Raw genomic sequence first — 20,004 nt, 5'->3', positions numbered from 1 at the left:
CGGTTGTTTTTTTCACTATGTTTGTATCGTTTCAATCAAGCAGATAACAGTTTATTTCAACCAATGCATTGAAAAGAAACGAGAAATTTGTAATGAAAGGTTTAGTTTTTATATTTATCAGTATTAATTTGATATTGAATAGAAATAACTTATTAATATGGATGAGTTAAAATTATTAGTTTGAAAAATGATACAATAGAAATAACAAAGATGGCGGAACGTAAACAAACCACCTCGACCGCGAAATTGAAATTTTTCTCTTATTTCTTGCTTATTGTACTCTATAGTCCGCACCCCGTCTGGAAGGTCCAATTTTTGAGAATAAAACCGCAGACTATACAAGCCTTTCTACGGTATATGTGCCTTCTATTGCCTTATTTCCTTTGATGAAGTATCATTATGTATCCACATTCTAGTGCCTTATTTCCTTTGATGAAGTATCATTATGTATCCACATTCTAGTGCCTTATTTCCTTTGATGAAGTATCATTATGTATCCACATTCTAGTGCCTTATTTCCTTTGATGAAGTATCATTATATATATCTTCATTCTAGTGCCTTAATACCTATGATGAAGTATCATTATATATATCTTCATTCTAGTGCCTTAATACCTATGATGAAGTATCATTATATATATCTGCATTCTAGTGCCTTAATACCTATGATGAAGTATCATTATATATATCTTCATTCTAGTGCCTTAATACCTATGATGAAGTATCATTATATATATCTGCATTCTAGTGCCTTAATACCTATGATGAAGTATCATTATATATATCTTCATTCTAGTGCCTTAATACCTATGATGAAGTATCATTATATATATCTTCATTCTAGTGCCTTAATACCTATGATGAAGTATCATTATATATATCTGCATTCTAGTGCCTTAATACCTATGATGAAGTATCATTATATATATCTGCATTCTAGTGCCTTAATACCTATGATGAAGTATCATTATATATATCTGCATTCTAGTGCCTTAATACCTATGATGAAGTATCATTATATATATCTGCATTCTAGTGCCTTAATACCTATGATGAAGTATCATTATATATATCTTCATTCTAGTGCCTTAATACCTATGATGAAGTATCATTATATATATCTGCATTCTAGTGCGTTATAACCTATGATGAAGTATCATTATATATCTTCATTCTAGTGCCTTATTACCTATGATGAAGTATCATTATATATATCTGCATTCTAGTGCGTTATAACCTATGATGAAGTATCATTATGTATCCATTCTATTGTCTTATTTCTGTTGATGCAGTATAATTATATATGTGCCTTCTATTGCCTTATTTCCTTTGATGAAGTATCATTATGTATCCACATTCTAGTGTCTTATTTCCTTTGATGAAGTATCATTATGTATCCACATTCTAGTGCCTTATTTCCTTTGATGAAGTATCATTATGTATCCACATTCTAGTGCCTTATTTCCTTTGATGAAGTATCATTATGTATCCACATTCTAGTGCCTTATTACCTTTGATGAAGTGTCATTATGTATCCAAATTCTAGTGCCTTATTTCCTTTGATGAAGTTTCATTGTATATATGCATTCTAGTGCCATATTTCCTTTGATGAAGTATCATTGTATATCTGCATTCTAATCCAATATTTTCTATGATAAGTATTGCTATTTATCTGCAGTCTAGGGCCTTATTTCTTATGATTCAGTATCATCATGTATCCACATTATAGTGCCTTATTACCTTTGATGAAGTGCCATTATGTATCCACATTCTAGTGCCTTATTTCCTTTGATGAAGTATCATTATACATCTGCATTCTAGTGCCTTATTACCTTTGATGACGTATCATTATATATCTGCATCTTAGTGCCTTATTACCTTAGATGAACATGATGAAGTATCATTATTTCTCTAATTCTTTGTCAATTTATCCCTTTTTGCACCCATTGATTAAAAAAAATTTAATCAATGTGTGGTTCGTTTGATCTCTGTTCTTCATTGGTTAAAATCTGATTATGACGTCGAATTTTCTTGCTTTCCTCTGAATTTCCTATTGTGACTGCATGAAAAAAGGCGACCATGCCTGATGACCTCACAAAGAAAGAACACATCTTTTTGCAGATCATTCGAAAAGAAAGAAATACATTTGCCTGTGTATTGTTTGAAAATCATTAGAGAAACAGATTCCACCACCAAATCTCGTGTAATACAATATTTATCCACTCTCGACAGTTAAATCTTAAATATTTAAAACGCTCGGCAAGCCTCGCGTTTTTAAATTTGACAATTTAACTGTCTCGAGTGGATAAATATCGTATCACACTCGATGCAGTGGTAGAATCTATATATATCTGCATTCTAGGGCCTTATTACCTATGATGAAGTATCATTATATATCTTCATTCTAGTGCCTTATTACCTATGATGAAGTATCATTATATATCTTCATTCTAGTGCCTTATTACCTTTGATGAAGTATCATTATATACCTACATTCTAGTGCCTTATTACCTATGATGAAGTATAATTATATACCTACATTCTAGTGCCTTATTACCTATGATGAAGTATAATTATATACCTACATTCTAGTGCCTTATTACCTATGATGAAGTATCATTATATACCTACATTCTAGTGCCTTATTACCTATGATGAAGTATCATTATATATCTTCATTCTAGTGCCTTATTACCTATGATGAAGTATCATTATATACCTACATTCTAGTGCCTTATTACCTTTGATGAAGTATCATTATATACCTACATTCTAGTGCATTGTTTTCTTTGATGAAGTAGCATTGTATACCTACATTCAAGTGCCTCATTTCCTATTGCAAGAATCATTATATATCTGCATTCTAGTGCCTTATTTCCTATAACATGTATTTTTATATATCAGCATTCTAATGCCTTATTTCCTATGACATGTATCATTAAATATCTGCATTCTAGTGCCTCATTTCCTATGACAAGTATCATTATATATCTCATAAACATCTCTAGGAATATGGAATAAAACAATTATGGTTTTTGTTTTGGTAAATATATGGTTTAATTGACCTTTGAAAAACTGATATTCAATGCAGCCAAAAAATTAAATATGACCCAAGGCTTAGAAAAAAAAGATATTTTACCTACATTAAGATCTTTGTATTAGACATCTTGTATCAAAATTTCTTTTTGTGTTAGTTTTTTTTACTATATCTAAGTATGAATGAAAAGAACTCAAAATTAGATTTTTGTTGAGCCTGCGACTTTTGTCGCAAAAGCGAGACATATTGATCCTACAATCCTTCGTCTGCGATGGCGGCGGCGTCCACAAATATTCACTCTGTAGTTAAAGTTTTTGAAATTTTAATAACTTTCTTAAACTATCCTGGATTTCTACCAAACTTGGACAGAAGCTTGTTTATGATCATAAGATAGTATTCAGAAGTAAATTTTGTAAAAAAAAAAATCCTGTTTTATTTGTATTTTACTTATAAATGGACTTAGTTTTTCTGCCAGTTAACATTACATTCACTCTGTGGTTAAAGTTTTTAAAATTTCAATAACTTTCTTAAACTATCCTGGATTTCTACCAAACTTGGACAGAACCTTGTTTATGATCAAAAGCTAGTATCTAGTAGGAAATTTTGTAAAAATTTATTTCCTGTTATTCCATATATTACTTATAAATGGACTTAGTTTTTCTTCCAGTTAACATTACATACAGTCTGCAGTTAAAGTTTTTAAAACATTTATTAGATTCATAAACCATCCTGGATTTTTACCAAACTTGGACAGAAGCTTCCTACAATCAAAAGATAGTATCTAGAGGAAAATTTTTAATATTTTTTTCCCATTTTTGTTGAGCCTGCGACTTTTGTCTTCAAGACAATCTATAGATTTGATTGCATACTGTATTCATTTTTTAATTTAATTTAATCAATTACTTTTCAACAAAATGTTATTTTAATGATTATTTTAACCTTTATTCATTAACATCTATACAATGGGTTATTTTGAAATTCATTGTTATCAGATGTAATCATGATTACTTGCCATTGTAATTATTGATTTAATTAGTTATTTTGAGAAATGGTGTAATCATTAATTTAATTTAATCCTACAATTGACAAAGTAATTGTAATTTAATCAATTACATTGAAAGTAATCAGACCCATCTCTGGTTTTATACAATAAAAATGTTATCTTTAAAGACCAAAGCTGACGATTATGAGAAAATTTATGCATAAGTTCCGTACTTTCTAATAGCTAAAGCGTTTTGTAAACGATCTATATTATTCCGGTCAGCAGGTCAATAACAGTATATGTTAGTTTTAACAACATAAATGCCATGTAATCAATAGATAAGATAGACTTCCTCTAGCAAAAACGCCACAAGACAAGTAAATTTGATACACTTTTGTAAATATTTTACAATTCAAAACATGTGTTTTACCTCAAATATTGTTTTTCATTATCCATATGTATTTCTTTTTAGCATTAGAATAATTATTTCTTCTAATTTCTTGTATTTATATAGAACTACAGCAAAGATATGTTTCACTGTTAATTTTTACAACTTTATAATTGCAACCATGTCAATATCTGCCAAAATATTTAATTGGGAATTAAGAATCCACTAAAATAATAACCGCCAAAATTTTTTGTATATGTGGATGCCCCAAATTGAGAAATTTTACACCTGTGAAAAAAACTGCTATGCGGTATCTACTTCTGGAGTGTTAATGCTTAATGGAGACAAACTGAACCTCAGCTTATCCAAATCTTGAAGATTTTTAACACTCCAGTAAAGTACTGTATAATGTAATGTACGTAAAAATATACAATTTTATCAAGTGATCATATAATTAGCTTGGATACTGTGATGATAATATCACATTTAATTGTACAGTTTTTACTTCTCATATGATACCATAATTTTATAATGGGAACATATTCTAAGAGCTGTTTTATAATTAATTAGTAACAAGAGTGTACCAAAAGTTATATTTGAATTTTTTTATTACTAAATGAATGCTTCCTATATTTATTGTCAGTTATATTGTAATTTCAGGTGTCTGTATATCAGTATAATTTAAAAGAATGTCTGTCCACGCATTTTGGTATTCCTGTATCATCAGTCAACCTAACACATCTTGACCAGGCCAATATCAGTCTCGGTATCGAGAATTCAATATGTAATCCTCAACATAAAACATCACATTTTCCAGAGGTAAATATGATATATTTATAACTAATTATGCACAAAGGATCATGTGACTTATCACTGTTCATCTGTTATTATAGATTATCTGTAACTTAAGAACATTCTGTCTATAATTTTTTAAACTGATATTCTCTGCATTACTGTACTGCTTTGATACACAGAATTATTTGACATTTTCAGTAGTATTGGTATTGTGACCATCTGATTGTAATATTGAGTCCACACTTTGCTTGCAAAGATCTGAGCCAGCTCCGATCTACTTTCTGTTTTAAAGACTTTTGGGATCCTCTGGTTTTGTCGTAATGATAAACACCTTTAAAAATTTGAAGGAAGACATTGCATTGGCTATTGTAATAATTACCAGAATAGAAAGTAGAACAAAATGTTTTCAGATCCATGTAAGCAAAGCGTGGACACATGACTTGTATTTCAATCATATTGTATTGTGACCTCAGATTGTTTATTACATTTCCAATTGTTGGTGATGAGTGCATTAGGAGTGTTTGTACAAGCCAGCCGTGTTATGTTTTTTCAGTGCATACTTTGTATGTTGTTGGTGATGAGAGCAATAAGAGTGGACATACAAACCATCTTGTGTTCTGTTTATATTTTTAGTCCAAATCATTTTGTATGTTGTTGGTGATGATAGCATTAGAAGAGAATGTTTTTATATTTTTCAGTATCTATCATTTTGTATGTTGTTGCTGATGATAGCGTAAGAAGAGAATGTTTTTATATTTTTCAGTATCTATCATTTTGTATGTTGTTGGTGATGAAAGCGTTAGAAGAGAATGTTTTTATATTTATCAGTATCTATCATTTTGTATGTTGTTGGTGATGATAGCGTTAGAAGAGAATGTTTTTATATTTTTCAGTATCTATCATTTTGTATGTTGTTGGTGATGATAGCGTTAGAAGAGAATGTTTTTATATTTTTCAGTATCTATCATTTTGTATGTTGTTGGTGATGATAGCGTTAGAAGAGAATGTTTTTATATTTTTCAGTATCTATCATTTTGTATGTTGTTGGTGATGATAGCATTAGGCGTGTTCATACAAGCCAGCAGTGTCCTGAAATTATTGGTATGGACTGTGATGGCATTCTTCCACTTGTTATTGGTGGAAGTATTCTTTGTTGATCTCCTTAACAACAGAGATTTTCTTATTAGTGCTAATAGAGGGTAAGTAAATAAATAATCTTGATGTTCTAATTTTGCAAACTAGATAGCAGCAGATGGTAAAACACAAAGCTTTATAGTTATAACAGAGCCAATTATTCATAAACCCCAAAGAAGTAAATCTATCTCATGGTTGTGACTATTGTATTACTCTGGTATTGCTCTAAAGTGAAAATACCACTTTATAAATTTGATGCGTCCAAAGCACTTGTCTGGATATACTTTCATTAGGAACTGACAAATCCAAAAATTTAAAAGCCAAAGGATGTATAAATACTTGAATACGTGAGGTGCTATATAGGGATCTAAAAAGAATAGCCAAATCTACCTAAGATCAACTTTGCCTTAGGGACTTGGAACTTTAGTTTATTAATCATTTCTAAATTTATCAACAAAGAATGAAATAAATCCTGTTAGTTCCAATTGACTTATTACTGAGCTGATGATACATTTGGGGATTAGCAGTCCACCAGCAGTGGTATTGACCCAGTGGTAGAAAAATGAAAAAACACTTTTTAAATTTGATATGTTTGAAAGCTTTTCTGAATTTACCTTCATAAATACACAAATCCAAATACATCACATCTCAAACTTTCCAAACTCATTAATGTTTGATTAAACTTCTTTTGCTGTCTATTTTCTAAACAGAATATACATATACCAATGGTGCAGTATGGTAGAATAGGTAATCACTGGGATTTGTAGTAGAATAGGTAATCATTGGGGTAATCTGGTAGAATAGGTAATCGGTGCTGTATTGTGGTAGAATATGTAATCACTGCGGAATTGTGGTTAAATATGTAATCAGTTGGTTATTGTGATAGAATAGGTAATCAGTGGGGTATTGTGGTAGAATATATAATCATTGGGTAATAATGGTAGAATAGGTAATCACATGAATATTATGGTAGAATAGAATATCACTGGGGTATTATGGTAGAATAGGTAATCACTGGGGTATTGTGGTAGAAAAGGTAATCACTGGGGTATTGTGGTAGAAATGGTAATCACTAGGGTATTATGGTAGAATAGGTTATCAATGGGGTATTGTGGTAGAAAAGGTTATCACTGGGGTATTGTGGTAGAAAATGTTATCACTGGGGTATTGTGGTAGAAAAGGTAATCACTGGGGTATTGTGGTAGAAAAGGTAATCACTTGGATATTGTGGTAGAAAAGGTAATCACTGGGATATTGTGGTAGAAAAGGTAATCACTGGGGTATTGTGTTAGAAAAGTTTATCACTTGGGTATTGTGGTAGAAAAGGTAATCACTGGGGTATTGTGGTAGAAAAAGTAATCACTGGGGTATTGTGGTAGAAAAGGTCATCCGTGGGGTATTGTGGTAGAGAGGTAATCACTGGGGCATTGCGTTAGAAAAGTTAATCACTGGGGTATTGTGTTAGAAAAGTTTATCACTTGGGTATTGTGGTAGAATAGGTAATCAGTGGGGTATTGTGGTAGAAAGTTCATCAGTGGGGTATTGTGTTAGAATAGGTTATAACTGGGTATTGCATTAGGAAAGGTTATCACTGGGGTATTGTGGTAGAAAAGGTAATCACTGGGGTATTGTGTTAGAATAGGTAATCAGTCCGGTACTAAGTTCTTCAGTATAGACACTATTTTTACTTATGATAGAGCTGAAATTTTTTTTCATTTGTAGAATTATTAGCTGTGATATGTGTATGTTGTCTATTTCCAGTATAAACACGTGGGATACCTTGACGGTGATACCTCTGAAATGGGAGATAATTTTGTTTTTGATTTTCTTTGTGGTTTTGTTATTTGTACACAGTCAGCAGGTTGAAGCAACTGCAAGATTAGATTTCTTATGGAAAATTCAGGTATTTTATAAGTAACTTATGGACATTGTTTAAATGACCATATATCTTGTTATCATATTGATATTGTAACTTCCTAATGGAGTTTTGTCCCTTTTAATTAACCTGTACAGTGTATAGATAACACAAATATCTAATGTATGCAATTAATTAGAAGACATCTTATATTTTTATAGGATATTTGTAATTAAATTTTTGATGATCGTATTAAATGGCCATTTTGAATTCAGTAACAATTTATAGAGGAGTTTTGGCATTTTCATTTAGTTATATTTAGACAATAAACTTTCATTGCCACTTTTGTGCATGTTTCAAAAGCTACACTAACATACATTTGAATTTTATATTTGCTGACAATAAATGTATTTTGTGCTTATACAGCAACTTCATGTATGTACCAAAATATAAAATTTACTTACAGAAAAATAGAAGAAAACAGGACATTTGATATTGAATTTCTTATTGGATGTCATCAGTACAGTCCCCATTTTAAAAAAAAATATATGACAGTCAGATTCCCCTGGTCAGTACCAGAACTAAGTTGCTGTTAGTTGCTACCATGAGAGCCGTAACTGTCTGTTAACAAAAATGCTTTATATGTTAAGTAGTTTTATAAAGAAAAGGTTTTGGGTATATATATTTTGACCTGTCTGTAAGACGGTCAGTCCATAAGTCCTTATGTTTCGCAAAAATAAATCAAATGTACTCTTTGATATCATGCCAATATTTTATTAGCGCATCGTGGATGTGGGATCCCTCTAGTTTTCACTTTGTCCATCTAAAATTTGGTAAACACAAAATTTCCAAAAGTATTGGTAGGACACCAATGAAATTTTGCCTAGTTGTGCGTATAATGTTGATGTGCATGATTTTTTTTTATGAACAATGGCAAATTTATGTTTCAGGCTGTTTTGTTAATTGCTCTCAAACTTAGAAAAATATTTTATGGAAACACGAAATCTACAAAAGTTTAGCTTTTTTGCACAGTTGTTATAAAAAGTTATATGCACATCTACACATCTACATTTCTATGCAAAACTAAATAATTGTAATTAAATGCATTTCTTTCTATCTATAAGTAGTTGTAATTAATGCATTTCTATCTATAAGTAGTTGTAATTAATGCATTTCTTTCTAAACCTAAATAATTGTAATTCAATGCATTTCTTTCTAAACCTAAGTAATAATTTTTACAGGGTGGTGCCAGTATATATGTAATATAGTGGATTATTTGCAGTGTGAATCATTCAAAACCTGAAGTTAAATAAGATTTTAATTTGATAGTTTTTTTTTTATGAATCAAAGGAGCAATGTCAAAATATATACTTCAAGGATTTTCTTGGTATGTCAATTAAACATGAGTTGTCCCACTTTTTTTCAAACTGTTGAAATTATTCCCACTAGATTCATAGCATCGAAGAACTTGTGTGGACTGTTTCATGGCATTTACCTCATGAATTTTCTTGCTATTTTTCTAAAAACGTTCAATAATAGTTAATGGAGTGCAACAGTTTAATGTTGAAATGATTTTAAAGACTCTAAATGGTAAATTTCTCGCTAAGGTTTCTTTTGATTTCGAAGACAAAATTAAAACCACAAGTTTCACGACAATACTTAACTACGAGAACCGGGTATTTCTGGATTCATTTCCCGGATTTGTTCTGTTTCTCAAATTGACAGGAAATCGTGTGATTTTAATTCATTACCTTTAAAAGTGTTTGAATATAACAGATAATAGTTGCACTTATACTTGTTTAATTTAGCATGAAATCATTTTGCATTTTACGAGCAAGTGTCTTATCTGGTGAAGACAATTTAACACATGTGTATTACATAAAGTAAATGAACACGTTTGAATCGTGGAAAAATTACTTTTTCTACGTAAATTAATCAAGTTTTCATTTTAAATCAGAATTGTCGATTGTCTTTGCTGAAAAGTAATTAAATAATGAAGCAAGTTGTCATAGAATTTAAATTTCTTTATAATAATAGTTCTGAGCTTGTGATCACTGTCAGTGGCGTAGCTTGCTTTCTGGTTTTACCGATGCAGGGGGTCTGCGCCCCCCAGAAACTATCGAGGTTTTACAATTTGAACAAGAAGAATCTATTAAAAATAATAGTTGTTGTTTAATTTAAATTCAACATAATAATGTTAATATGCCTTACACTAAGTTATACTACTGATTTATTTGTGATTTCTGGAACCTGCATCATTTTCAATGTTCAGATGAATACATTATTCAAAAGCATTTACCACTTTTTCACTAGAATCCAATCCTTTCAGTAGACTACACAGATTAAAAATTCTTTACGAATACAGGAGATGGATTTCTCCAGTTCAAAATTTTCCTGAGTCTATAGAAAGTTGTGTATGATTTAAACCGATACTATCTAATCTATGGTCGACTCAAGTTAAAAAAAACACTTGAAGATATCACATAAGACAACCACTGACAAGTCAGTTTCCTGACTTTCTAGCAATAACTGAAAGCCAGCTCAAAAACCTAATCTCCCAATATATTTCCAAGCCGTCATACACTCTAATATAGGTGGCTGTACATCACTGTGGCATATGATTTAACGTCATATCAAAAAAAATCATGACCTTGTTCGATGGACAGAAGAAACCTGTACAGAATTTTCAATACAGAAAAACAAACGCAAGGATTAAGGTTTATTTGAAATAATTTTTGTGATGATCATTTACTCCCTTGGTCATGGGTCACGAATCAGCGAATTATAGATAATCATCTCAAAAGACGGATGGATTGAACAGCAGAATTTCTTGATGAACTAGGAGATAAACACATGCTACATGTAAAGTGCACCATGGCACTTGTATTGGTTGTGTTTCGTCCTGGTATTCATTGGAAGGTCTCCAAATTATTAAATGGTTTTGAACTTTTTTCCATTCAATATGAAAGTACAATCGGCTAAGTACTAACATGTACGTTACTCTGAAGTCTTCATAATAAATGAAAACAATATTTGGTTGAAATTTTTATATATAAACTGACATTATGTATCTAACAGACATATGATAAATATTTCTCTGGAATTAGTGAATCCTTTAAATATTTAAATTCCCTGCTAGTGAAAACTATAAATTTAAAATCGCTAGAATAAAACTTGAGAACCGCAACATATAAATGTTTTTTCTGTGCATGTTGATTGATGCATATTTTATTTTGATTGGTACCAAAGTCGATGAAACTCTGTGTATTTGAAGTTCTACAAGTAGGGGAAAATGTCAACACACACCGATGTTTCAATTTTAGACGTCACGGTTATAAATGAGGGTTTGAATGATCAGAATGGGGTTTTCAAATATTTATTTTTTATTATTTTCGACCACAATTTGATTTTCCATTCTTTTATATTTTAGCACCATTTCAAATCTCTATTTTTTTAAGTTTAAATTAATTTCAGGGCCGATTTTTCTGTTTTCTATAAACCTCATCCATACCCACATATACTAGAAATTATTCTCACACAAAATTAAATAATTTACCCGATTCAATGATTAAGTGACTCGATCGTATTCTACAGATTTTGCTTGCAATGGGTTAGGACTAAATAAATATTTTGTCGATTTTTTTTACTCCGACAAATTTAGATTACAGAAAACTACCGTAGAGGGGATTTCCAAGTAGAGGAGGAAAATGTTTCTATAAGCCTTGAATTGGCAAAGGGTATGAATCAATAGCGACAACAAGACAAAACATTTTAGTCGGTATATTAGCGTTTAGTAGCTAGTCTGCTGCAATAGGTGGAAAAAGGTGAAAATCGTTTAAAAGATTAAAAAGGAAAAGTTTTTTATTTTTTTTAATTTATTTTTTAACCGAGGCAACTGCCTCGGTTGCTTCAACGTAAGCTACACCAATGACTGTCAGGTGTGAATAAAAAACACAGGTGAAAAATGATAAGCGATCATTAGCCAATATTTCAGGGAGCATTACCAGTAATATGGTTATTAGGAGAGCCCTCAGGATTATCATACTATACTGGAGTGGCAGTTTTATTACAGGAAAGGGATTACAAAACAAAACAAGTGCAAAATAGTGAGAGAAAAAAACCTGATCTCAAAGAAATGACCGAAATTATTTCTGTAAAATAAATGAATTTGTCCTAAATCCCAATCTGCCGTTTAGGAAAAATAGCTTTCAGTTTAGGTCATGACTGGCAAACATGACCATTTCTTGATCCTTGTTCACCAAACATTCACAAATTTTAATAATATACAACAGAACACTTTAAAACCTGTCTCTCTCCCATTAATCAATCATGGTTTCATATAATAGGCTACAGAAGAGAAAGAACAAATGGAAAGTTTACGAGCATACAATCTCAAACTGATAGCAAATATATTACCTCTACATGTGGCTGAGAATTTCCTCAAAAATCAACATAAGAAAGATGAGGTAAATATGCCCTCATGGTTTGTATAAATGTTTTGAATAATCTTTCAATTTTTTCCATTTTTTTATCTGGAGAGTTGTCTGAAACATATTAATCATACTTTAATGTCAATAAGAGAAACCTCAGATCCAAGGTAATAAAAGAAAGACATCTCGTTACCATAAACACAGAATAATATTTTTTGTATGAAATAACAGGAGTTACCATATATAATTATATTTTAAAAGAAATAGTTATAAAATTTTGAGATGTTATTGTAGGTTCCTGTTTTTACTTCTCAATAGTTTCTTGTGTTTGACACCTTTCAATAGATAAGTAAATTTAAGAAAAAGCATATGTTTTAACCATTGTAGAAGGAATATAACAATGGTTTTATTTTCTTACAGGATCTGTATCATTTAGATATAGATAACACAGGAATAATGTTTGCATCTATTGCCAACTTTAATGATTTCTACATTGAGTTAGAGGGCAACAATGAAGGAGTGGAATGTCTGAGGCTGTTGAATGAAATAATAGCTGATTTTGATGAGGTAGGAGCTAAACCTTAGATCACACCTCAGTTAATATAACAAGTTCTATAAGATTGTCTTCAGTTATCTGAATATGCGCTTAGTGTGAAAGTCTGTGTGAAAGACAAAACAGGTCTCAAATTTATCCCTACAGTTACGTTGCTTTAGGGTTTAATATCATGCTATTTGTTTCCAATTTTTATACATAACTGGTTTGGAATCATTCTATAGATATAATTTTTGAGTCATTTTGATTCTTCACAATCAGTTATAGAATTGCATTATAAGTAGCTTGTGAGGTATTTATATTATCACATACTTTTTGGTTTCTGACGACAATCAAGAGAATGATATAACCTATCTTTTGTATTATTCAGAGTAGATATATATGCACATGCTGTCTAGCATTTTTTATGCCCCCTGTCGCTAGGCAAAAGGGGCATTAAGTGTTACCCTTGACCCTCTGTCTTTCCGTCTTTCCGTCCATCCCATTTTCCACACTCTAACTTAAGTTTTACTCATTCCAATCTTATGATTTGATTTGATTTTTGGTGTTTTAACGCCACTTTTAAGCACCGCTTTTGGGCTATTTCGTGGCGGCCAGTTTTTATTGGTGGAGGAGGCCGGAGTGCCCGGAGAAAACCACCGACCTTCCATAGGAAAACTGACAATCCTAGTCAATTAAGATTGGAGTCGAGGGCACTCGCACGAGCGGGGTTCGAACTCACAACCTCAGTGTTGACTGGCTAGTGATTACAGTAGTATCTACTTAGACCACTCGGCCACCGAGGCCCCTCCAATCTTATGAAAATGATACACAATGCTAAGAACCACAACACACAGACCTAGTTCGAATTTGTGTAGTGAGTCACCATTATAGAGGTATGCCCCTTTTTAACTTTGAAAATTGCAGAGCATAAGCGGGGGAATTCATGTCCTCAGACACATTCTTCTTTCATTTTAAACAGTTTTCAATGGTAAAACATCCAAAACTTATAAAATCATCACTGATATATACTGATTGCATCAAAAAGGGTTAAAAAGTGAATACATGTATTATACTACAGTTATCTGTCATGTATTTTAGCATAGAATTCATAAGATTTTGTAATAATTCATTTCATAGGCCAATTTAGGCCATTCATTCACCATTTTGTTAATAAAAATTAATTGTAGTCCCCTATTGAAAGACAAAAATATCTCACTTAATTAGTCAAAGAACAACTGTAAAAATTGTTTCTATGACATACTGATTTTTATGAGAAAATTGTTCCCTTTGATTCAGGTCTGCAGTTCCATTTAAATAATAAATTTATATATTTATATGTAGTATATTTGAACAATTATTTGTTATATTTTTAGATCATCAGTGAAGAGAGATTTAAATGTTTAGAAAAAATCAAAACAATAGGATCGAGTTACATGACAGCCTCAGGTTTAACTAAGGAAACAAACTACGCTGACATGAGGCATATTGTAGCCCTGGCAGAGTTTGCTTTCTCACTCAGAGAACAACTCCAGTATGTCAATGAACATTCATTCAATAACTTCAAGTTAAGGATTGGTAAGTCTTAAATCAGGCTTTTAACACAAATTGTATTGCATTAGCTTAAAAGATTCATAAAAAAAGGATAATATAAGGTAGTCTGTTAATAGTGAATTTTGACTGTTGAAAATATATTCACTAACCAAATGAACAGGTTTCTGCTCAATGTTTGCCTCCTACTCATCATAAAACAGCCCTTGGCTTATAGGGTGAAGAAGTGTTAAACAGCTATGATTCAGACTACATAAAGGACAGTTATATGCTATAAAAGTTGAAAGTACAACTAAACTTTGGATTTATTTCGTTAAATGCTATGTTTAAACACAATGTTAATGCATTTCTGACATTATGGGTTCATACTATATATAATTGGTAAATAGTGATGTCAGAAATTCAGATTGTGTTAACATGATTAATTCTTGAAAACTGTAATCCACAAAATTATTAAAAATAATTTTCAGAAAACATTGAATAATTCTACTGTTTGTTGTAAGTGAAAATTCCATGAAAATCTCTGGGAAAATAACTTTGATAACTATTATTTTGGGAAAAAATGATTTTTTATAAAATATACAGTAAATGTACATAAAAACTTATATACTTAAATTTTTAAACTAAACTAGTCTTAACTTATCCTCAATTGTAATACGACTTGTTTGTTTAGGCATGAATGTTGGACCTATAGTGGCAGGTGTAATTGGTGCTAGGAAACCTCATTATGATATCTGGGGAAACAGTGTAAACGTGGCAAGTCGCATGGATAGTACAGGTGTTCAGGATCGTATACAGGTAATCAATCTTAAATTTTATATGGATAAGCGTTTATAAAAGGAAAAATTGAGTAAAAGCCAATTAGTTGACACCCAAACAGCACTGGTATACCAAAAAAAAAATCTGATCCTGATTTTGGCCTTCAACAATGAACAAGCATTCAAAGTCTTTAATAAACCTTTTCAATTACGCCGTGTTTATACATGGCAAGTTATAACTGTTTAAAGGGGACATTATTGATACTGTAGCCAATGCTCCTCTGTACTGTAGATCATATTAGTATAATATCTTAGTCTAGGTGGAGGTTGAGTGTTTACAAAGTAGGTTTTTGAAACCACATTATACAATTGAATAGAAACAAATGTGACCTGTAAGTGCACAATAATTTGATAATCCATGAAACAGATCAAATGTGCAAAATGCTAGTATTAATTCTTATGAAGTGCATATCTTTTTAAAACTTCCTTATTGTCCACTGTGCAATGAGGTGCGGGGGACATGGAAATACCAAGTGTCTGTCTGGTCTTGTAAGCCGCATGTGTACCATTCTTGCCAGATTTTTATGAAATTTATATCAAAAGATTTATATCAGCAATGTCTAAGACAAGTTTGAAAATCAGTGCCAAATAACTATTTTTATGCCCCCGCTGTAGCAGTGGGGGCATTAAGTTTTACCCTTGTCCATCTGTATGTCCGTCCATCCGTACATCCCAAAGTTGGTTTCCGTTCTTTAACTTTAGTTCGCCTAAACCAAATGTTATGAAACTCATACACAATGCTTATTACCACATAATACAGATCATGATTGAATTTTGGTGGTGTCACTTTAATAATTCTAGAGTTATGCCCGTTTATAAATGGAAAAATTGCGGAATTTTTTGTTTCCGTTCTCCAACTTAAGTTTACCTGAACCAAATGTTATGAAACTTATACACAATGCTTATTACCACAAAATACAGATTAAGTTTGAATTTTGGTTGTGTCACTTTTACTGTTCTAGAGTTATGCCAACTATGATTACAAATGGAAAAATTGCTGAATTTTTCGTTTTCGTTTTCTAACTTAAGTTTGCCTCAATCAAATGTTATGAAACTTATACACAATACTTATTTCCACAAAACTCAGATCACGTACAAATTTGGGTATCGTCACTTTTACTGTTCTTCAGTTATGTCCCTTTATAACTTTATATAATATGCAAGCGGGGGCATCATCTGTGTCCCATGGACACATTCCCCATTTATTTTAAGAGAGCTATGACCCTTGGAAATATGAAATATATGGAAAATTGCATTGTAAGTGACCTCAAGCCTACATTTCTTGTAGAATTATTGTGAATGACTTTTACTTGCTTATATTTATATGAAGTTAATTTTTATTTTGAAATAGGTCACCCAGGAAATATACAACATTTTACATAAGAAAGGGTATGTTCTTGAGTGTCGAGGAATTGTGAGGGTCAAAGGAAAAGGTGAAATGACAACCTATTACCTTACAGACAGGCCACCAGTAGCTTACAGTAAAGCTTGAAGCATTCCACATATTTATCATCAGTGATGTGCAAAACTGTATGAAGATATAAAAGTGTCATGAAAACAGTTTCTTTGTACAATTGCATAATCTTCTATATTCAAGTTTGGATAGTTAACTTGTGAATGTTAGACCCTGGCTCTATACTGCCACTAATTGTACAGCAGATTTTTAAAAGTTTACCTGTAATGCATTGTAGTCTTTAAATTTTGTTTCATTTAAGGATTTAAAGCAAAAATTACAAACAATATGCAAGACAACTACTAAAAACCCTTTTAACTGTTTTTAAAGAAAGCTGTTATTTTTATTTGAAGAGGATTCTAAAAGATTTGAAAAGAATTTACTTTTGTGATATTATTTTTTACCAAAGTAATGTAATTTTTAACCAGGTGAGGGTGCAACACAGTTGTTCCTGTGCACTAACTTTAACTTTTCACCGTGAAAAAAGGACATATGATGGTATAGTTTTTGTGTCAATTCTACAATGACTGGTGATATGTCAGGCTAAACGTAAGGATCTTTATTTTTAGCTTAGTTTTACACAATGTTTGGTTCTATAAAGACAAGCTCTCATTTGATTGTTAGAATTGTAAGATTTTCAGATTTGTCATTCCATAGTTATGGGACTTACATTATAGGAAATTTGATAAGAAAAAACATGTCTCATGACATTTAACAAGTTTGTGATAAATTTATGAAATATTTGCATATTTTGGTCATAAGTCAAGCTACTTTTGAATTTGACAATTTGATTTATTCCTCACTAGAGAATTATGGGACTTAATTGAATACATTTGGAGCACATCTTATAAAATCAAATTTCTCACTGATGATTTCAATGATATTTTAAATTGTCATTCCAGAGTTATAGGGCTTAATTTGTTAAAAATATGAATGATTTCTAGTAAATGTGTCATTATTTGTTTCATTAAATTTCATTTTAAAATAGCTGTTGCTCCATAACCTTTTTGGACAACAAATGGGGGTTTGAATATTATATGGCAGAGTTTATAATTGGTATTGTGAAGACGCTTATAGTTGAGCCATGTTTGGTCTTTTTACAAAAATTTTAATATGTACTGAATTTCTCTGGTAAATCAGTAGCAGAATGAACATGAACATCAATAATCTGAAATGACTGCAGAAAAACTAAATAAACATAAGTCAAAGGCCGTTCTTTGACCTGTATTTGTTAATTTTTATACATTGTGACTTGGATGGAGAGTTGTCTCATTGGCACTCATACCACATCTTCTTATTTATATAAGTTACCCACAACATTGGAGATGACGGAAATTTATGTAATGTTACTGGTAGGAATAGCTGTAACCTGGCACTAATACATATATATATTGGTCCCAGCTGTAAATTGATATTTATGGTTATACATATCACATTTTTATTCTCTTGATATATTGTATGGTTCTAATTAAGTATTATGTATGTGCAATTATATGATTTATTTTCCTGCCACATTGTTCATATATTATTTTCATGTCAAAGTTGTATTTTGGCTCATCATTTTTGCTAATTTATGTTAAAGTCTAGTCACTTTTGTCATATTATTGTTATAAGTTCAGCATACTAGTGAAATCTTTTGTCATTATGTTATTGCCTCTTAATATAACTGCAAAACTTTTGTGATATTACTTAGATTTTTATATGTAATGGGTTGAAATCTAGCATTTATAATGGTGGAGGACAATTTAAGGAATTTTTGACATTTTAGCACCGTATTTGAGTTCCATATTTGAACTCAACTATTACAAGTCCATTCTAGTCTGGAATAAAGACAACAATACTATGAAAAAATTACTTAAATAATCTAACTATTTTGTCCATGAATATTTTTTGTTCAGTTCATAATATTTACAGAACATCTCCATGCTATTTCCTGGCCTTTCAATACTTTGTAGATTCCATAACTTTTCTTTCCTTGTTTTGTTTCAAAACATTGATATCAGTGTTTAACCAAATTGTAAATGCCAGCACCTTTAAAATTAAGCCAGCATATCATGTCTTAGTATGGTTAGATCTGAATTTTCACTAAAATGGGCTTTTTCAAAAACAGGTAAATGAATTAATTTGATTCTAAAATTGGCGATAGTATTGGCCCTTAAATTTCCACTCTCAGTTTTGAATTATTTGCAAAAATGTTCTGCACCCCATTTATAAAGACATTGGTTTTCTTGTGGTGAGGTTTATCCCATTGATAGATTTAATTTATTAAGAAACTTAAGTTTCAATTCTCTCAGGCAAAGTTGACATTAGATTGATTTTGATATTAATTTTAGGTCCCTTTTGGTCATATGGCTCTTCAACTTATACATTCTTGGCTTTCAAATATTCTGCATTGAGCCTTCTTCACGAAGGTTAATTTGATAACTTTTGGTATGGTACATTTGGTCATTGTTAGCTCTCGTTTTGGTATTATACATTAGTCGGTCATAGCTATTGGTGCAGTATTAAACATTGGTTGTGATTGCTTTCATTACAGTACTATTTATTGGTCAGTGATATATTTTGCTTTATTTTATCAGTATGAATTGTAAGAACAATGCATTGATATCATTCCCTTTCTATCTTGATCTCATTTCATTTATATCAATATTTGTAATACACAGTACAATATGATATTGTTTTGTTTCAATCACAAAAATGTAATTTAAGTTTTAATATATGCGATAGTATTGTTAATTTTCTTGATTACTGTCATGTTTGTGTATTATATTGTATCAGTATCATTATTAATTACATAACATCCTTAAATTGTTATCAATGTGATTGCTCAGATAATTTATTGATTGTTTAATTTATGACAAGATTTTTGTTGGACACATCTTTGTGTTTTATTCATTTGTAATACATACAGTAAAATTGGATTGAGTAAGAACAATTTACAGATTGTCATAGTCATGTAGTAGAATCAAGCTGTAAATCTTGTTTACACATAGATTGATAGATTGTTCCTAATGTCCAATAATGTGGCA

General features: G+C 31.0%; 1 protein-coding gene across 1 annotated transcript in view; it reads left to right on the top strand.

The window, feature by feature from the left end:
- LOC127730647 (adenylate cyclase type 5-like) overlaps positions 1–18,569 on the top strand; it is a 57,969-nt gene extending 39,400 nt beyond the window's left edge. Inside the window, exons 13-20 of the mRNA XM_052239145.1 lie at positions 5,068–5,226; positions 6,226–6,401; positions 8,098–8,239; positions 12,538–12,657; positions 13,042–13,188; positions 14,530–14,731; positions 15,378–15,502; positions 16,874–18,569. Of these exons, the coding sequence (XP_052095105.1) occupies positions 5,068–5,226; positions 6,226–6,401; positions 8,098–8,239; positions 12,538–12,657; positions 13,042–13,188; positions 14,530–14,731; positions 15,378–15,502; positions 16,874–17,014 (1,212 nt within the window). The 3' untranslated portion in view covers positions 17,015–18,569. The remainder of the gene's footprint in view (positions 1–5,067; positions 5,227–6,225; positions 6,402–8,097; positions 8,240–12,537; positions 12,658–13,041; positions 13,189–14,529; positions 14,732–15,377; positions 15,503–16,873) is intronic.
- Positions 18,570–20,004: the final 1,435 nt, after the last annotated feature.

The sequence above is a fragment of the Mytilus californianus genome, unplaced genomic scaffold (assembly GCF_021869535.1).
Source record: "Mytilus californianus isolate M0D057914Y unplaced genomic scaffold, xbMytCali1.0.p SCAF_2, whole genome shotgun sequence".
In the NCBI taxonomy this organism is placed as follows: domain Eukaryota; kingdom Metazoa; phylum Mollusca; class Bivalvia; order Mytilida; family Mytilidae; genus Mytilus; species Mytilus californianus.
This window is presented reverse-complemented; position numbering and strand designations above follow the sequence as displayed.